This window comes from Pollicipes pollicipes, unplaced genomic scaffold, assembly GCF_011947565.3.
Source record: "Pollicipes pollicipes isolate AB1234 unplaced genomic scaffold, Ppol_2.1 Scaffold_7261;HRSCAF=8764_pilon_pilon_pilon, whole genome shotgun sequence".
Lineage (NCBI taxonomy): Eukaryota > Metazoa > Arthropoda > Thecostraca > Pollicipedomorpha > Pollicipedidae > Pollicipes > Pollicipes pollicipes.
In genome coordinates, this window is record NW_023597054.1 from 23543480 (window position 1) to 23557154 (window position 13675).

General features: G+C 52.7%; 1 protein-coding gene across 1 annotated transcript in view; it reads left to right on the top strand.

The window, feature by feature from the left end:
• Window positions 1-13675, top strand: part of LOC119111858 (unconventional myosin-Ia) — a gene marked incomplete in the record, with an annotated part of 106475 nt that overhangs the window by 15663 nt on the left and 77137 nt on the right. The window contains 1 exon segment of the mRNA XM_037235694.1: window positions 5418-5608. Coding sequence (XP_037091589.1) covers window positions 5435-5608 — 174 coding nt within the window.

A 13675-nucleotide genomic window follows, 5' to 3' on the forward strand; every position in this document is an offset into this window, starting at 1 on the left:
TGGGAGATCGGAACTTCAACTTTACACACAGGATGCCAACTTGATTGATGAGCAGATACTGGAATCTTGTTTTGCTACGAGCGTTTGTGTTTGACCTGGGTTCGAAAAACCGTAAGGGGAAGTCAACTTCCCCCTCCGGACGGGCGTGGGTCTGTACAAGGTGACCCGAAAAACGGACCCCAACTTTCGTCAGGCCTCATTTCTTTGTTTTCTGTCAAAACTGAATGGAAGTTTGGTTACAAGTAGTTTATTGTGCTTAAAACATAATAGCAAAAAATGAGAGTCTTTGGCTTTTTCTTCTTCACGCTAGAGCAGGTGATCTAGATGACATCTATTTAACTCCGTGCATTTCTTGAGGCGTCAAAGTTATCGATGACGCGTCTACAAACCGACCGAGGAGTGCCCCTGGCCTTTCTCTTCTCCTTGTCTGAGGCTTTAAGGGTTCGCTTCGTCTGTTTTCTGTATGGCTAAGACCTTGTATTGTTTGCTAGCACTCTCCTGCAAGTCTCACGGGATACGCCGACGGAAGGACTTCGCCTGCACACAGAGCGTCTTGGACTCCGCTGAACTGACTCTCTCACGCTCTCGACCAGCTCGGTTATAGGCATCTTGGGGCGCAATGAGGGACTTGCTGCTCGTGGAGGGGCCTTCTCTCATTAAAACTGATGCATGAAAGTGTCATGGATTTTCTCGAATGAGCCTGTCTTGTAGTAATGTTTGATGCAGTATATTCTTTGCTGGAGCGCCCAGTGGGGTATAGTTGTGTTCACAGATCATACTCCTGTCATGTCATACAATGAAAGGTGGATAGTGAACGAGTGAAGGGAATATCACAAAAGTGTGCGTGGATCCGTTATTTTTTTGTTTTTTGTGTTGATCACCCTGTCTTATCTTACTTAGTGTCTTATAATTTAACTGGAGGTAGAAATTGCATTGGCAAGCGCTTCCTTGAAAGCAGCGTCCTTTTTAAGCATTCTGGGTATATAATCTGAATAGGAAGTGGTTTGAAATCTGATCATCTGAAGGTGACTACTTGATTCATTATAATTGTGCAGCTGACTGGCAATGGTACAACCCAAAGGGATTCGTGGCCCGTTCTTAGACTTATGTATATGCCTTTGTGTTTTGTGTCTGTATGTCTTTTTAGGCCATCGACCACACACCAGGATGTAAGCTAACGTATCTGTTTCCTTGAATTACTGTTGTGAACACCTTGATAAACAGACACCGATGTCGGTCACTCTGTAGACAGTTCCCACCTTGAGAAACATCAGGTAGCAGACGAAACGGTCATGTGTTGTCAATCATTTGAAAACGCATTCATATCTCAGTGAACCAACATGTTCATAACACAGCGCTTTCAGGTCGGATCAGTTTCAGGTAAACTGGAGCTGAGGTTTCGCTGCAAGTCGAATCGTATGTTGGGTGGATTTCAAACAATTCTAACAATGGGGCATTTCCTACCCAACCAAAACAATAGAAAGAGAGGGGGGGGGGGGGAGAGAGAGAGAGAGATCGGCACGAGGCCGCGCATGTGTCAAGTTTTGGTTATTCATGAGGCATTAGCAAAGTCATTGACTTCTCCACAACGTACGTTGTGGAAACGTTCTCCACAACGTACGTTGTAGAAACGTATGTGACGAAGTGTGTGACAGGGAAGGCATGGTGCCAAAACCTTTCGCCCAAATATTAGTTTGTACGCATCGTAGATATCTGACCTAATATCAAGCTTATAACCGCGGCGGGCATGACATCCATGCTGAGCGAATCTGCGATGCGCAGGGCAAAGGTTTAACCCGGCAATGGCTGGCCAAATGGCCGTCTTACACTCCCCGGGGCTTGGCTGTAACATGTCTGTATTCGCGGGACTCTGTACAAAACACGCGTTGGAGTGAGTATAGAAGCGTCAAATTCCTCTTCTCCTCAACCTCAGAAACTGCCAGGACCAGTTGCACGGAGCTTGCAGGGCATGAATCTGAGATGCAAAGCTTACACGAACATTACGTGCAAATCAAGTCAATTTGAAAAATTGAAGTCTTGAGCTTATTTTAATGCATTTATTTGCATCTTCAAATAACTGTTATCGGTATTCGACAGCGCTCCATTGGACTGGAATTTTAATTTCATGGTTCGAGTCGTCTTTTCAGGATTTGAGAACTCGCAAGATGAGAATCTGTTTTAATTCATTCGAATTCTGCACATTTGAGCCCTTCGCTCTATCTGACACACACTTATTCCATCACTTCCAGGAAAGGTTCTTTATCGTGGCGACTCCAGCACTCTCTGGCCTTTACTGAATACCTGTGGATACTCCGGACGACGCCTGCATGCCATCTGCAGCTCTCACACCGCCAGTGGTGTGCGAAATTCAGAGTCGATTTACGACCAGCCTCACAGATTTAGCTCAATTGGTAAAAACGAATCTTGTTGCAGCACAAACATGGATATTCAACCTCGGATATATACCGCAGGTAAAAGACATCCGACCGTGTCAGTTCCGTGCCCAGCATGACATCCTGAGCGTCGTGAGAGCTTATGTGCAGTTGGTCCATACCGCTCTCGCGCTCGTGTCCCTCGGGCTGTGCGCTCCGCTGCGTCTTCAAGAAACGCGTATTCGAAAATTTGTTTTTTTGCGTTTAATATCACTACATTAAAATAACAGAATATTGCTGGTGGGCACATGTCATGACATCGTTATTAAAGTTCATAAGTCATCAGTTTGGAAATGACGATGCAATTATGAATGTTTGTGATTATAAAAAATGATTGGTTCCTTATGACACAACCCGGAATGGGAATAGGTTACGTGCTGCAACTTTGATGACTGTACTTGCAGTCGAGTATAACTTTTATGCTCAGAAAATAAAGTAGACTTTAAGGTTTCAAATTTGCAGTGCATCAGTTATGATGAAATGCTGCATTTGACATCAAATGACTTAAGGGTGTCGCACCCAGGATTTTGCCCAGGAAGTGCCAGAAGGCAGCTCCAGTTCCACCCCCGTACTGTTAACGTGAAATTTGTGGACGCCCACAAGCGTTTTCCCAAAATTTATATCCCCAAGGTCAAAACCTTCAAATCCCTGTACGCTAAGAAGCCCCACTCACCACTCGTGCAGTATTTCACGCTCCAAGCTCAATTAAAGACTTGCCAGACGATGTAATGACTTCAAAGTTAGTTGGTGAGAGATTAACGGCAGTTAATAATTCCGCTAAATCTTTCTACGTTAACGAAAGCACTACTTCGTTAAAAAACACCAGTTAATCAACGAATTAATAGTTTACAGATTCGTGGCCACCCGTCCTCGTAGAGTACCCGGACTGCGACGCTTCGCGCAATGCCAGCTTCCCAGGGGTGTTACATCTTCGGGCATCTTCGTCATAGCTGTTGACGAAAAAACAGACATGACGAATTGTGTTCACATGCACTGCCAAAATACTAGCGAAGCACATTATCCCAATCGGTATCCAGCGAAGCATGCAGATCCCATTCGTTAGCTATTTACGCCGAATGAGTAATGTTATTCACGGTCTGAGCCAAAAATGGAAAAAACAATGCCTTCCATAAAAGGGACCGTAACGTCCAGCCTGCCTGCCGACCGGAACAAAACATCCATAGCACTAAAGCGTTTCATGGCTCAGAAGTACAATTTACTTAACAGCTGAATGCATCTCAGTTGTAGACAATGCCAGGCACCACAAATAAGACAGTGGCGCCAGCACGATACGCTTATCTCCGCGCATAACGGCGAATAGCACATCGGAGCAGAAACGGCATATCGGAGCAGAAAAGTTATGGAGAGCAAACGATGCTGTTTAAAAGATAATTAAAAACAATCATGTGAGGCATGCGCTCAGCAGCGGGAGATGTGCTTGTAATAGCATTTAACCACGCTCATGTAGCGCTTTCTTTGAGTTTCCTCACATCTGGGCGGGCATCACACCACATCGGCTCATCTCAGATGTTTAAGTTCGTTTCTGATTTGTAGGCAAAGTAAGCTGTATTGTTTGAGTGCGGTCGCGGAACCGGGCTCAGTTCCGAAGTCACGGCGCCGGGCTCAGTTCCGAAGTCGCAGGACCGGGCTCAGTTCCGAAGTCACGGGACCGGGCTCAGTTCCGAAGTCACGGGACCGGGCTCAGTTCCGAAGTCACGGGACTGGGCTCAGCTCCGAAGTCACGGGGCTGGGCTCAGCTCCGAAGTCACGGGGCTGGGCTCAGCTCCGAAGTCACGGGGCTGGGCTCAGCTCCGAAGTCACGGGGCTGGGCTCAGCTCCGAAGTCACGGGACTGGGCTCAGTTCCGAAGTCACGGGGCCGGGCTCAGCTCCGAAGTCACGGGGCTGGGCTCAGCTCCGAAGTCACGGGACCGGGCTCAGTTCCGAAGTCACGGGGCCGGGCTCAGCTCCGAAGCCACGGGACTGGGCTCAGCTCCGAAGCCACGGGACTGGGCTCAGCTCCGAAGTCACGGGGCTGGGCTCAGCTTCGAAGCCACGGGACCGGGCTCAGTTCCGAAGTCACGGGACCGGGTTCAGTTCCGAAGTCGGTGGGGCACGCACCCGTTCCTCCCACCAGTAATCCTTTATTTAGCAAAACGCTGCAATCCTGCACTACAAAAGAACATTTAAAATGTAACACGTTGCAAACTTGTTCAGATTTATCTCAACCAAACCCAGCGATCCTTCAGGACTTACTATTGCAATAAAAACGACAACAAACAACACCGTGGCCCTTAGTAAGCAGTCACAGATCTGATTTAATACAGGTATTGTGACGTTCGTGGTAGAGTGTCCAGCACAAAAATGTTGCACAGCAATGCAATGGATGAAAAGGATAGTGAGAATCACGGACTGGCAGCAAACCGTGTCTGTTCATGCTTCAAAATGTCAGCTGATGGTGACGGTGTGTGTTTCAGAGCCCTCATGACGATGTGATGGTGCGTGTGCGGCTGTGTTACAGTGTCAGGCGATGGTGACGGTGTGTGTTTCAGAGCCCTCACGACAATGTGATGGAGCGTGTGTGGCTGTGTACAGCGTGTCAATTAATGGTGACGGTGCGCGTGCGGCTGCGTTACAGCGTGTCAGGTGATGGAAGCGGTGCGTGTACGGCTGCGTTGCAGAGCGTCAGGCGATGGAGATGGTGTATGTGCGGCTGTGTTACAGCGCATCGTGTGGTGGTGACGGTGCGTGTGCGACTGTGCTACAGAGCGGGTGTCGCTGGTGATGTGACGGTGCGTGAACGGCTGTGTTACATCGTATCAGCCGATGATGACACACGATGTGCGGCTGTGTTACAGAGCGTCATGTGATAGTGACAGCCCGTGTGCGGCTGCGTTCCAGAGCGTCAGCCGATGGTGACGGTGCGTGTGCGGTCATGTTTCAGAGTGTCAGCCGGTGGTGACGGTACGTGTGCGGCTGTGTTTCAGAGCGGGTGTCGCCGGTGATGGCGAGCGGCGGTCCGGGCCCGCCGGGCGGCGAGGGCCGCGCGCTCGGCGCCGGCCGCCCCCTGGCCCTGGAGCGCCAGGTTGGTGTTTGGGACACCGTGCTGCTTGAGCCACTCACCGAGCAGGCCTTCATCGCCAACCTCCACCAGAGATACAAACACGACCAGATTTACGTGAGTAGCGCGTTCAGACCCCACCCGTGCCGGGCGCTCGGCTGGGAGAGGAGGGTTTACTTTGACGCTTTGCGGTAACAACCACCATCATCAATCCTGAGCGCTACAGAGCTCCGCATTGACCAAGCTGGGAGACCAAGATGCATTACCCGACATCCAGAGTAAAAGCTGAATGGATAGTGCGCCACGTTAAAAATCGCGGAGCTTAACTACCTTAAAGTGACTACCTGGAGTCCGCTTGCTAGAGGCCACAGCAAAAGAATCCGCTTAGAAATCACACGTTGAGGCTGCTATCAGAAAAACAGCAATCACCACTGCATCACCATTTGTTATTAACGCGTCCTGACTCTTCAAATCATTAGAAGAATGACACACTCCGACTGCATCATGTGGGGTGAGACTGCTGAACTCACGTAGCCCAACAGAGCTGAGTGCCAGTCTTATAACTGCTGCATTGATTAACGCGATCGACATGAAAACATCCGATTGCACCCAACCAAATTAAATTAACATGACATGGCACATCCGTGTCGTAACATTTTCCGGCATAAAAGTGACGCCGCCATCCAGAATGACTTGAAATGCTGGAAACAGCGTGGTCCGAAGAGCCGTAACGACACAATTGGTGTGCGGAGTAATTGGAACAATTTTGTATTGCGGGCTTGTAACCAGACCAAATTCCCAGGGTGTGCACGAGAGGACCAACATAAAGTCAAGTGCATGGTGCAAGCACGATTCATTTTTTTGCCGGATCGCGGCATGTTATCCCAGCACGACCAGCGCTGCTTTGAACGAATTCTTAGCGTCTCAAGTAAGCTTGGCTGTCTGGGATGGAAGAACAGGTGCAAAGTCGGACAAAAAGGTGCAATAACAGCATTCCATTTTCGTGTATTGCATTGTATTGTCAAACCAGTGAGTTCATACATTTTGGTGGCTATTAATGCGCCTGTGGCGATGAGATGGATGTGTAGGAAGATAAAGAATGTGATAAGGGGAGGGTTAGGGAAAGAAAATTAAGAATCAGGACTGGGTAAAGTAGAGGTAATGATACGAACATACGACCAGAAGCTTGCCGGTCTCAGGCGCTAAGCTTGACTGATTGATAGGATTCACATGGAGACCGGTTGCAGAGTTAGAATAGCGTTACTCCTACAAAAACGATGCATATGATTGATTGCGTAACATTCTTTTGTTTTCGTTGTAATATCGTCGCATCGAAGTTTTGTCGCCTTCGTTTTATTGCCTTCCATTCGTTTTCTTGGTTCGTATAAATGCTTTTAGATTTGGTTTCGGTTGGAGCGTTCATTCCTTTCACCGGAGTTTTCCAGCTTCCGAATACTCTCATACGGCAGTCACATTCCCGGAAAATTGGCATGTTCTCTGCGAAGTCACGTGTCGATATGACTCAAGCGAAGCAAATGAAGACTTGCATCGTCTTCAGGATAACGAAAAACATAAAACGCAGCCATACATCTTAGGTATGTGACGAATGGCCTTCAAAAAATCTTCCTCCAACAGGTGCCAACTTCTTGCTACTCACCGATATTAGCTATGCCTGCAGTGTCAGTTTTCTCAGTTTGGTCACAAGTTCCCAAACAGTATTATTTCAGTGATAGCAAAATTGATGATACGTCATTCGCCGAGAAACCCCGAACTGACTGACGGAAATAAAGAGCGGTATAGAAAGCAGTTAGGTGGATGAATAATCATTTGTCCTCCGGCAGAACCCCTCCCATGCCTTGTTGATTTGTAGGTCTTCGAGTGTTGAGGAAAGCATCTGTCATGCCGTGGCTGGTCTGATCAGGTCTGGGGCTGAGATCTGAATGCCACTGGACGGAGCGCTGCCCATGCGCTGCACAGCTGATGTGCTCGGCACCCGTTTCCGCTCGTGCTATTTTGGCGCCGTGTCGACTCCAGTAATATCAGCTCTGCTCGTTTTGGCTGCTCATCCGGCATGCCTCGGATTCCTGGCTCGCCACTATTTCAGCGATGACAAGCGCTTGCCAGCGCTGCCCGCTGCCTGCGGCGGACGGCATGCCGCATAGTGCGATGCCGACCGGGCGCGGTCGACGGCCGGCGGCCGCACACCGCGGCCCGCTGTCCCGTCACTGTTGGGGAGGGGCGGGAGGGGGGGCGGGGGGGGGGGGGTAGCTGTCCTCCCGGGTGGTGTGGCACGCGGACGGCCTCCGCGCTGATGACGCATCAGCCAGCTGCGCTCACACTGATGACGCGTCAGTCCGTTGCGTTCACACTGATGACGCGTCGGCCGACAGTGTTCACACTGATGACGCATCAGCCAACTGCGCTCACGCTAATGACGCGTCAGCCGGCACGTTCTGATCTCTCACGGCTCCCGTACTTGCAACCGACATCTCCGTCCTGTGGCATTCCCTGGTTCGCCATACCCCTCCTGGTGGTGTCTCCTGGTTCGCCATACCCCTCCCGGTGTGTCTCCTGGTCCGCCATACCCCTCCCGGTGGTGTCTCCTGGTCCGCCATACCCCTCCCGGTGTGTCTCCTGGTCCGCCATACCCCTCCCGGTGTGTCTCCTGGTCCGCCATTTCCCTCCCGGTGTGTCTCCTGGTCCGCCATACCCCTCTCGGTGTGTCTCCTGGTCCGCCATTTCCCTCCCGGTGTGTCTCCTGGTCCGCCATACCCCTCTCGGTGTGTCTCCTGGTCCGCCATACCCCTCCCGGTGTGTCTCCTGGTTCGCCATATCCCTCCCGGTGTGTCTCCTGGTCCGCCATTTCCCTCCCGGTGTGTCTCCTGGTTCGCCATATCCCTCCCGGTGTGTCTCCTGGTCCGCCATTTCCCTCCCGGTGTGTCTCCTGGTCCGCCATACCCCTCCCGGTGTGTCTCCTGGTTCGCCATACCCCTCCCGGTGTGTCTCCTGGTCCGCCATACCCCTCCCGGTGTGTCTCCTGGTTCGCCATACCCCTCCCGGTGTGTCTCCTGGTCCGCCATACCCCTCCCGGTGTGTCTCCTGGTCCGCCATATCCCTCCCGGTGGTGTCTCCTGGTCCGCCATATCCCTCCCGGTGGTGTCTCCTGGTCCGCCATACCCCTCCCGGTGGTGTCTCCTGGTCCGCCATATCCCTCCCGGTGGTGTATCCTGGTCCACCATACCCCTCCCGGTGGTGTCTCCTGGTCCGCCATATCCCTCCCGGTGGTGTCTCCTGGTCCGCCATATCCCTCCCGGTGGTGTCTCCTGGTCCGCCATATCCCTCCCGGTGGTGTCTCCTGGTCCACCATACCCCTCCCGGTGGTGTCTCCTGGTCCGCCATACCACTCCCGGTGTGTCTCCTGGTCCGCCATACCCCTCCCGGTGTGTCTCCTGGTTCGCCATATCCCTCCCGGTGGTGTCTCCTGGTCCGCCATTTCCCTCCCGGTGGTGTCTCCTGGCCCGCCATTTCCCTCCCGGTGTGTCTCCTGGTCCGCCGCATCCCTCCCGGTGTGTCTCCTGGTCCGCCATTTCCCTCCCGGTGTGTCTCCTGGTCCGCCATATCCCTCCCGGTGTGTCTCCTGGTCCGCCATACCCCTCCCGGTGTGTCTCCTGGTCCGCCATACCCCTCCCGGTGGTGTCTCCTGGTCCACCATACCCCTCCCGGTGGTGTCTCCTGGTCCGCCATACCCCTCCCGGTGTGTCTCCTGGTCCGCCATTTCCCTCCCGGTGTGTCTCCTGGTCCGCCATACCCCTCCCGGTGTGTCTCCTGGTCCGCCATACCCCTCCCGGTGTGTCTCCTGGTTCGCCATACCCCTCCCGGTGTGTCTCCTGGTCAGCCATACCCCTCCCGGTGGTGTCTCCTGGTCCACCATACCCCTCCCGGTGGTGTCTCCTGGTCCGCCATACCCCTCCCGGTGGTGTCTCCTGGTTCGCCATACCCCTCCCGGTGTGTCTCCTGGTCCGCCATACCCCTCCCGGTGGTGTCTCCTGGTCCGCCATACCCCTCCCGGTGGTGTCTCCTGGTCCGCCGCATCCCTCCCGGTGTGTCTCCTGGTCCACCATACCCCTCCCGGTGGTATCTCCTGGTCCGCCGCATCCCTCCCGGTGACGGTTGCTGGTTAAGTTCAAGGGCGGTATTCATCGTTTCTGGTGGCCTGTTGGGTTGAGTGGTGAGCTTGGTTAGTCGGCAGGCTCACACAATCTGAACGCGGAAACCACTGTGGCCTTCTCCACCCAAGAGCATGTCAGGAGTGCTGATTTGGATAAAATAATTCGACATTCATTGGTGCCCAGGGGAGAAACACACACCGTTGAAGCGGAATGTGAAATGGAAAAAATGGAACGTGATAACATGAAAACACCTTATAGTGTTCGTAGAATCGTAAGAATCGAAGACCATCGGAACCTACGATTAGGGGCCCGAAAGGCTGCCCGGAGGTCGCGTTCAGGGACCCAGCTTGCAGGGCTGGGTACTCTGATGCCGGCCAGAGGGCCCTGCGCGCTGATTAGGGCCCCCCTGAGCCGATAAGTGTCCATATGTTGGTTAGTGCCAGCAGTAACGCACAGTCGGCTCCGTGGCGGCAAGTGTCTGAAGGCGATTCACATGGGTTGGGGCCGCAGCCTCTGTTAGCGCCTCACAGCCCCCCTATGTTGGCGTCGGCAAGAGGCTGTGTTTGAGGATTCCCGGAGAGCCTAGAGGGTGCACGTAGTTCGACGACCAGGGGCTCCGTCGGAGGGTCTAAGGGCATGAAGGGCTGGTCGGGGTGGAATTCGGGAGCCCCGACCAAATGGGGATGGCTCCTAAATAGCAGTCAGAAGGCCCGTTGTGTTGATTAGGGACCTCTTGAATCGATATGGGCCAATATGTCGGTCAGACACCACCAGTGCCGCAAAGTCGGCTCGGCGTCGGTATGGGCGTGAATGTCCTCCCAATCAGCTATAAAACCGGGGCCAGGGATTTACACTGGTCGGAGCCTCTGTACCTATCAGCGGTCCATAGCGCTTAACAGAGGGTCCTGTGCTCGCGAGGGGCCCTGTTCCGACCAAGGGAAGCGTGCGATGAGGCCGAAGAGGGGGCTCGGACGGCCCACCGGAAGCGACAATCAAAGGCTCAGCTGGATGGCATAATGGCCCGAAGAACGTGCTGTAGGCCACATGAAAAATCGCGACCAGCAGGGTAGCGACCTGAAATACCAGCCACAGGTCCTATTGCACCGTTTGAGGAATTTCTGAGACAATAGGGATGTCTAAGTCGGCCGGAGACCACGAACACCGAGCAGCTGGCACCATGTCTGTCTGAGCCGTTGAGACTTATTTCGCAAGCCGGGACCCGCAGTTTGCAATGTTCGGGGCCCTTGACACAATGAGGGGCACTTGTGTCGGTCAGGGGCCACAGTGCCTAACGAGGGTTCTGTGGCGGCAAGTGATCCCGAGTCGAGGCCGAGTCGGAGCGGTGTTTGAGGGAGCCCGAAGAAGGGCGGAATGGTCTCTCTAGGTTACAGATTAAGCGCTCGGTTGGAAGGCTAAAGGACCAAAAGGGCTGGCTGAAGGTCACATTGAGGACCACCGCCCATAGGGCCGTGATCTCAAATGTCAGTTAGAGGATCTCTTGCTCCGATTGAGACAGAGCGTTCAGACAGACCCCTGAGACAGAGCGCTCTTCTATTTCGGCCAGACATCACCAACAACGAACAGCCGTCTCCGTGTGGGTCTGAGCTCTGGTGGCCCATTTCCCAAGCAGGGGCAAGGCCGGGCCCGCAATTCACATTGGTCGGGGCTTCTGTACCGTTAAGTGGCCCACAGTGCCTGACAGGGAATTATGTGCCAACAAGGCGCCTCGGGTCGGTCAGGGGAAGATTTGCTTAACGGGGACGGGGACGGCGCCCTGAATGACAAATGGCCGCTTGCGTTGGTCGGGCCCTTTGACAGTGACAGTAAACACGAGAGCGTGTGATGAGTGCTCCCATTGAGGCAGTTGAAGTATTCTGTGCCGGCAGGGAGTACCGGAGGTACCTTCCCAGTGCCGAAGGGTGGGCTCTCCAACCCAATTACAGCATGCGTTCGTTAAGCCGAACTGGAGTCCATGTGCCAATTATTGGACCACCTACAGCGGTCATCGATGTTGTTGCGTCAATAAGGGTTCTCTCGTCGATACGGGGCTAATTGCGCGGGTCAGAAGGCCTCCCGCCTCAGGGAGGAGAACAATGGATATAATGTATCCCTCTAAGGGCCTCCGGATAGACCAGGGGATCCTGCCACGTGTCGCCAGAATGGCAGTCGGACAGTCGGAAAACACTCCGCCGTGGGGCGGAATGGTCATTCAGCCCTTTGCCGGGAACAACAATGTGCCCCACAGTGTTCTACTCAAGGGAGCCCTTTCCCGGAAATAGATAAGGGATATCAATATTGTAGAGTGTGCCGAAATTAGTTGAAAAACCCACATGGCTATCCCAGTGTGCCTAAGAACGTCCATTCTTTCGCACAATCGACTACTGAAACAAATTACATGAAAAGGCTTGAGCCTGCGCACCCGCAATCCCAGGAGCAGGAGAGCGATGGCCTGGGTTGCAGTTTTCGTAAAACCGAACCGTTGGCCACAGCAAGTAAGCTAGGCGGCAGGCGCCGTGTGCGCAAGAACGACCATCGCAAAGCAATGTTTCTGAATGCCTTTCAAAATTAATTCATACAGTTAAAAGATCAGAACGGGCAAATAAAAAGTTACAGCAACACGAAAGCAGAGATTCTGTCTCTACTCTTTGAGTTCCACGATCAGATTCCGACACCACTTCGCGGTGATGTAAAGGCCAATCTGTTAGTATCATTAGTCTAGGATTCGCACAGGAAAAATGCACGCTCGGAATATTCTTTAAATGTATGATTTTATGTCCTAAAGCGTTCGAATGTACTGTTTCAGATGTGTCATCATTTTCGTCCTCCTGTTGGCTACGACTCAGTGTGAGCCGCGGGGTCGATGCTGCACGGCCTCTAGGGACTGAAACGCCTGGCGGGTTTTTGTTGCTAAGATGTCCAGCGCGCATGCTCAAAACTGCGTTACACAAGCTGCACCACTAATCGATTCTGACCGGATGTTGGGAAGTTCCAGACAAACACGACTTGGCAATATCAATACAGTGTTGACCCATTTTAATCTTCAATGGACATTCGCGGGGTCCTTGATATATCTGTGCAACCCAGATAAAAATGCTGACGAAGATTATGAGTTCGATCGGCTTAAAAAGAGTTCACTGGACCATTGCAAAACGTAGAGCCCGGCAGTTTATTTCAAGCAGCCCTTGAACGCACAATTTTCTGTTTTTTGTTTTACTAAAGTGCAGGCAGAATTGATCTCGAGGTGGCTTCTGACTTTTTTCCAGTGCTGGAAGGTGAAAATGAAAAAAATATAAACGAAAAACACACCCTGATTAACACATGGTTCATATCCAGCCTTTTTTGGGAGGTCTTTTATTATCAGGGAGCTCTTTGTTAACCCTATGTTTCTCCCCCCCTCCCCCCCCCCCCCACCGCACTTTCGCAAAGGCTCTGGCCACGCACCTGGTTCCCATGGTCATCCAGCAGAAAGTAATTCATTACTCCTGGGCTGCAGCGTAATGTGTTAGGTTTTTAAAAGGTATTTGGTCATTCATAGTTGTCAAGTTCAGGCTCGTTTTATTCCATGGCATAAATATGTCAGCAGTATGCCATAAACCTGATATGGGAAGGATGCCTCCGTTGTTCAATTGGTGACGTATCGGAGGGCATCACTTGCGGTAAGACCATGTGTTACTCTTCCCTGCGGGTCACGCTGTGCGCTGTCCCAGTGCTGGGTGTCGCCGCCCAGCGCTGTCGTTAGAGGATACTGCCGGCCAGCGCTGGTGTCTCATTCATGTGTCTCAGAACACCGCTGCCGTCTCATTCATGGTCAGACGGGGCTGCCGCGCCCTGCAGTCTGGTCGATGGTTGACTGGTGGCAGCGCCGGCTGCCGCCGCCCGACCGCAGTCATAGAATGTCGTCCGTACCGGGCACCGCTGCCCTCCCCCCTCCCCCTCCCTCCTTCCCCCACTGCCCATTACACGGCTGCTCGGCACTTCCTGGCCGGCAGCGCTGGAGCGGCACAGTGGCGCTGGC